The 7,339-nt window shown below is 36.5% G+C and overlaps 1 protein-coding gene across 1 annotated transcript in view; it reads right to left on the reverse strand.

Moving 5' to 3' along the window:
- Positions 1–7,339, reverse strand: part of LOC110465704 (tolloid-like protein 1) — a 304,885-nt gene that overhangs the window by 57,012 nt on the left and 240,534 nt on the right. Inside the window, exon 5 of the mRNA XM_021521705.1 lies at positions 447–661. Within this exon, the coding sequence (XP_021377380.1) occupies positions 447–661 (215 nt within the window). The remainder of the gene's footprint in view (positions 1–446; positions 662–7,339) is intronic.

Below are 7,339 nucleotides of genomic sequence, written 5' to 3' on the forward strand. Positions count from 1 at the left end.
TAAACATATTGAACAAGAAACAATGAAGGTGAAGAGGTCAGCTGCAAGCTAGTGATTTTAATATGGTGTGGGTAGGAAACGTTGACATTTGTTTTTAAGGATACCTGCAAGCATAAGAAGGCAAGAAGGCATAAAGCTAAGTCATCCTCATAAAGAATAGACTATCAGTCAAGGGGTCATCTAGCATGTCCCAGCTACACACAGAGAAGGTTTTTCACTTCCTCTAAGGGATTTTTCTCTGTTATTTTCACATTGATCAAGCTAGCTAACTTATGTTTTCTGACCTGACCTTCAACACAAGAAGATTTTCATCTTTTCACTTACAAATAAATCAATTAATGGTAGGTGACTTGGATATTTATAAATAAGCCAAATACTTTTAATTATTAACGTTTTTGTATAGTGAATATTAAAAAGTTAGTTATCAGAGCTCTGAATCCTCTTACATGCATCAATGAACGTGAAGGATCCATTGAAGCCAGCGTCAGTAGTCTTGTCATCAGAGTAGAAGTCGAGGACTAGGATGTTGCTGGTAGAGATTACAAGCTTAGGGAGGTGAGAGAGGCTGTTATCACAGAAACGGCCAAGAAGGGGCGTGTCCAGTAGACTCTGCGTGGGGCTTGTCACCTGGGCGTAAATATCCATGTAGTCAAAACGGCACCTGGAAAATATAGATATTTATTTAGTCCAAATTATTTGCCTGTTAAATTACAAGAGAGCAATGAAAAATGTACATTAACTATTCATACTAAACAAACATAGGGACTATTGTGATATAACTGTATTAAACACTGTTCCAACTATATTATTATCTGCTAACTATATAAACCTGTTCTTGTTTACTTTATAAATCAAAGTTATCATTTACCTGTGTTAATTGACTGTATAAAAGTTGGTTCAAGAACCTAGGATGTATTACCCTGTATAGAGTATCTAGGTTGTATGACCCTGTATACAGTATCTAGGTTGTATTACCCTGTATACAGTATCTAGGTTGTATTACCCTGTATACAGTATCTAGGTTGTATTACCCTGTATACAGTATCTAGGTTGTATTACCCTGTATACAGTATCTAGGTTGTATAACCCTGTATGCAGTATCTAGGTTGTATAACCCTGTATACAGTATCTAGGTTGTATAACCCTGTATACAGTATCTAGGTTGTATAACCCTGTATACAGTATCTAGGTTGTATAACCCTGTATACAGTATCTAGGTTGTATAACCCTGTATACAGTATCTAGGTTGTATAACCCTGTATACAGTATCTAGGTTGTATAACCCTGTATACAGTATCTAGGTTGTATAACCCTGTATACAGTATCTAGGTTGTATAACCCTGTATACAGTATCTAGGTTGTATAACCCTGTATACAGTATCTAGGTTGTATAACCCTGTATACAGTATCTAGGTTGTATAACCCTGTATACAGTATCTAGGTTGTATAACCCTGTATACAGTATCTAGGTTGTATAACCCTGTATACAGTATCTAGGTTGTATAACCCTGTATACAGTATCTAGGTTGTATAACCCTGTATACAGTATCTAGGTTGTATTACCCTGTATACAGTATCTAGGTTGTATTACCCTGTATACAGTATCTAGGTTGTTTTACCCTATATAGAGTATCTAGGTTGTATTACCTTGTATACATTATCTAGGTTGTATAACCCTGTATGCAGTATCTAGGATGTAAAACCCTGTATATAGTATCTAGGTTGAATAACCCTGTATGCAGTATCTATGATGTATAACCCTATATACAGTATCTAGGTTGTATTACCCTATATACAGTATATAGATTGTATAACCCTGTATACATTATCTAGGTTGTATAACCCTGTATACATTATCTAGGATGTATTACCCTATATACAGTATCTAGGTTGTAAAACCTTGTATACAGTATCTAGGATGTATCTATATTTAGCCTACAAGTATTTAGGATGTATCTAAATGATACTGTATCTAGGATGTATCACATTTACATTGTCTAGTTTATCTATGTTTAGCCTACAAGTATCTAGGATGTAGTATATTTATATTTAGCCTACAAGTATCTAGGATGTATTGTATCTATATTCAGACTACAAGTATCTAGGTTGTAGTATATCTATATTTAGCCTACAAGTATCTAGGATGTATTGTATCTATATTTAGCCTACAAGTATTTAGGATGTGTTGTATCTATGTTTAGCCTACAAGTATCTAGGTTGTAGTATATCTATATTTAGCCTACAAGTATCTAGGATGTAGTATATCTATATTAAGCCTACAAGTATCTAGGATGTATTGTATCTATAGTCAGACTACAAGTATCTAGGTTGTAGTATATCTATATTTAGCCTACAAGTAGCTTGGATGTAGTATATCTACATTAAGCCTACAAGTATCTAGAATGTAGTATATCTACATTAAGCCTACAAGTATCTAGGACGTAGTATATCTACATTAAGCCTACAAGTATCTAGGGTGTATTGTATCTATAGTCAGACTACAAGTATCTAGGTTTTAGTATATCTATATTTAGCCTACAAGTATTTAGGATGCGTTGTATCTATATTTAGCCCACAAGTATCTAGGTTTTAGTATATCTATATTTAGCCTACAAGTAGCTTGGATGTAGTATATCTACATTAAGCCTACAAGTATCTAGGATGTATTGTATCTATATTTAGCCTACAAGTATTTAGGATGTAGTATATCTATATTTAGCCTACAAGTATCTAGGATATATTATATCTATATTTCGCCTACAAGTATCTAGGTTGTATTGTATCAATATTTAGCCTACAAGTATCTAGGATGTATTGTATCTATATTTAGCCTACAAGTATCTAGGGTGTATTGTATCTATATTTAGCCGACAAATATCTAGGATGTGTTGTATCTATATTTAGCCTACAAGTATTTAGGATGTAGCTAAATAATACAATATTTAGGATGTATCACATGAGCAGTATCTAGTTTATCTATATTTACCCTACAAGTACATGTATCTAGGATGTATTATATCTATATTTTGCCTACAAGTAGCTAGGATGTTTCACACACTTATACTCTATGGTGAGATAGTAGCTGATCATTTAGAGTGTAGACGTTTGATAATTATGTGATTTGGTTGTTAAATTCCAAGAAGGAATCACAGGAGCAGACTGTATTCAATCAGAATTTTTTGTCTTTTATTTCAGCTTCCTTTTTTAAAGAAAGGAAAAAATCTTTAATAGAAAATGTCATATTTCATGGGGTGTGTCAATCAATGACCACAACAGCCATTCAGATTTATACAGGGGAGGAAATTGGGTTCACCAGAGCAGAGCTTCCTGTCTGAAGATAGACAGTGAGATATCTCTTATAGCCGACTTGAATGGACTGCTGATTTGCGTAGATTTTGAAACAAGGGCAGACGATCCTGTGGTGTATCTGTAGACACAATGTGATCCAGGCTGTGTAATGACTTCTGTCAGTAGTTACAACTCACAGTACTTCTATTTCCTGTGACAGACATGCTTGAGACTAATCATTGCGCATGATGTTTTACTACACTGTCAACACCGGCAAAATACCAGTGATGTCCGGTAAAACCCATGCCGTCCCGTTAAACACCTCCCTTCTGTCCCCCGTCTGTTCCCCGCCAGACCACGCTCTTACTATGTTTAGATTGACACACTGGGATGGGGACACAACATAAAATTCAATTGACATTTGATTTCAGAGAAAAAACCCATTAGAAAGCTGAAATGTCTTGCTTGATGATATCAGCCAGACTCAAACCTGCTGGACTGATGACACATCAGCTCGCCAGTCTCGACATGGTCAGTCGGACAGCGTAGCACATCATATTGCGCCATCATGCCTCGGCAGGTTCAGTTCAAAATGAAAGAAATTCATTTGAAATTGAATCCCGGACAGGGAAATGACTATATTACACTGAGCTAACAAATTTATCTCACTCATTTCCTTGCTCCATCTCCATGACGCTGGCTTTCTCTGTATGTCTGACCCATATAAAATCCTATAATTTGATTTGATATAAAATTGGATGACTTTCTAAGATTTTACCATGTCATTTTCAATGCATAAGAAAATGTGTCAGTCTCAATTGCACCAATTATTTGCAATTCCCTACATTTTTGCATGACCTCCTGCAAACCATCACCAACATTTGATGTTCACATGGATCCTTCTCCAGTAGTTCCTCCACTCCAGTACACATGAGCATTCTATTCTATGTACTTACAGCAGGAAAATTGTCAATACAAAATGTTTTATTTGACCTGGGGGATGAGGAAGACTCTGTATCAGTGAGATGGGTGATAGCGAAGGAGCAGACACACAATAGCCTTGTCTTTAAGAATTACTCTTATGAGAGAGCATCTTTTCATGAGATCATTTGAATATTTCGGATTTTATACAAGAACGAAATCTGTCCTGCAGACCAATGTTATATTTTCTCAGATTGATAGGTTTTTCAGATCCTATGTTACAATTTTGATGCTTTGTAAATACACCACTGATTCTGTGGCACAAAGACAGCTTGTTCAATTCACCTTATCAATGCCCAGGGGAGGCAACTCAACATTTTATTTTCCTTTGCAAAAAGTAACAACATGAATGCAGTGTCTTTATTGAAAGCAAAGCCAAGGATGATTGAGATATCTATGATGGACGGGATTGCTGCAGTCTGTATTAATTCAGGGGGATACCGGAAGGTTCTTATGATACAATGACATAACATCTCAAGGTCATGCTGCAAAGCTTTGCTGCACACAACTCAAGAAGTAGGAATAATGGCTACAATCCATCAAAACTTTTTCTACATAAATCAACAAAGCCAGCTGATGGTTCTGATACAGAAAAGATGGTTACATCTGACCTGTTTTAATGCCTTTCGATCATTGTAGTACCTAAAGCACTAGGATGTCAGCATGTCAAGATCCTAGATACTCTCTCTGTCATCTACACAATGCTTCTGGATCCCCTGCATGATAAACCTGCTAGAACCTTCTCCCATCACTGCCGAGACTGATGGGAGATAACTCTGTAGTGTCCAGCACTATCCTGTAGTCATACTTCATATTTCAATGGAGCAACTATTTTGGTTCCAATCCATTAAATGAAAGGCAAAGAATTATGATGGAAGAGTTTGCTGTCAATAAAATCTTGGAACATTACGCAGGAGATGCTGCATGGTCACCGTATCATCCATAATTCTGCCTCGTTTTTCATCCCCAGATGAGGAGAACAGTCTACAGGTAGCAGATGTAAGTAAATATTATCTTAGGTCAGTTTTGTCACTGAATTCCCAGACTGGGCTATAAAACATGTACTGATAGGGAGATCTCTGATCACAGACAGACCAATTGGTGGTGGAGCCAGTGCAACCATAACTAAGGTTTCTGGACCATTCCTTTCCTGGTCATCTCAGTCATGACCTTTTCAGAGCTGTATCTCCACAAATAGGTGTATAAATCATCAAAGGATGGATGTGATGACAGAGTGTGATAGAGAAATTATCCTGGAAATCACGTATATCACATATCTATCATTTAATGCATATCTGTCATAAAGGCTTCATCCGCAGCCTTCAAATACACTGGGCAGCATGGATAGTTTGATGATATTGTAGATGACCACAGCTGTGCTACATATATACGTTTTATGTGGGATGTGGCTGTTACAGGCTCGTAAAAGAACAGGAATTATTAATTCTTCATATCTTACAGGAGAACTACAGGCAGTGTTAGTTAATTTGAAATGGTAATAAAACACAACGAGCAGTAAGAATATTAATACCCCCGTACCAATCTCAATGAAACCTTCAAAGTTACAAAAGTCTCCAGTGAGAACATTTCATCTATTAACACTGTCTACAATGATCACATTTACAGACAATAACAGGACATTTAAAATCTATTTGAATGTTATTCACACCATCGAATGGGATTTTTTTTAAACCAGAAAGATGAAATGACTATTTTTTCTATCTATGATATCTAATGAGGGCATCTTGCCTCCAGATTTTGTTACATAATATTGCAGCCTGATTGTAATGACACTGATGAGCATGGGGCTTTATTCACCACATGGATAAAGTCCTCATAATGTGATTTAACTTAAATAAGTTATGATAACCGTTTTGCCAACAACTAATACATTAAATGCCACACTCTACCACGAGGATATAGATAGTAGGCGAGGGTAAGAATGAATGAACACTTGGCAAGTCTTTGACCCTGGGAACAGTGTATCATCCCTACAGAGCACATTAAATTAATCCAGATCAATAGCGGAGATATTCCAATACAAATGCCAAGGGTTGTAAGGGTTAACAATATCAGGAAGGAAATAATGATGAGAAAATCTCAGAGGATCATCAGGGGAGTTAATCATGCTGTTACATGTAAATTGAATTTACTGGGAAGAAACTGATTTCACTTGTATGATAATATCTGATAAATATTCTACAGCTACCAAGTATCTGAGGACAAGGTTTTCATGTACCAAGAATTACAAGCTAGCACTTTCTGACCTATAGCCAGATTTGACTCCATATTCTTCTAGTATCGACATGTTGGGAGTTCTTATGGTTCTAGCCAACACCAGGTATTGGAACCAAAATGTTCATGTACCATGATTCCTAAGCCCATATGTTATTATATATACCTAGTGGCCAACCTCACCTGGTAATAAGAGATTGGGGACATAGTTTTTGTACCTGGAGGACCATAAGGTCTGAAGCCTTTGATAGCACTTGGACTCTAATGTGAAAGAAGGTGCCTGTTTGACAACTGAACCAAGGGCAAATTGTGTTGGACCTCCGAACAGGGCATTGGATGCCTTCATATTTATTGTTTTTATCCGATCATAAGTATCATACCAATTCATACCTGGAAAGTTTTTGAGGCTTAAGTAAAATATATCATTACAGGTGTAATTTATTAGGAATAAATAAATAAAATACCTTTGAGAGGTTATTCTATTTTCTTATGTGATATGAAAATAATGTTTTTGATTTCCTTTGTTCATATTTTGCTCTAGTTATATCAGTTTTGAGTTCATATTATGGTTTTATTGACACTTCACTATTCTTTTGTAATGAACAAGATACAGAAGTGCAGTGGAGCTTTGGCAATGAAGGGACGAGTGGAGATACAGAAGTACAGTGGAGCTTTGGAGATGAAGGGACGAGTGGAGATACAGAAGTACAGTGGAGCTTTGGAGATGAAGGGACGAGTGGAGATAAAGAAGTACAGTGGAGCTTTGGAGATGAAGGGACGAGTGGAGATACAGAAGTACAGTGGAGCTTTGGAGATGAAGGGACGAGTGGAGATA

This window comes from Mizuhopecten yessoensis, unplaced genomic scaffold (assembly GCF_002113885.1).
Source record: "Mizuhopecten yessoensis strain PY_sf001 unplaced genomic scaffold, ASM211388v2 scaffold11099, whole genome shotgun sequence".
Classification (NCBI taxonomy): Eukaryota; Metazoa; Mollusca; class Bivalvia; order Pectinida; family Pectinidae; genus Mizuhopecten; species Mizuhopecten yessoensis.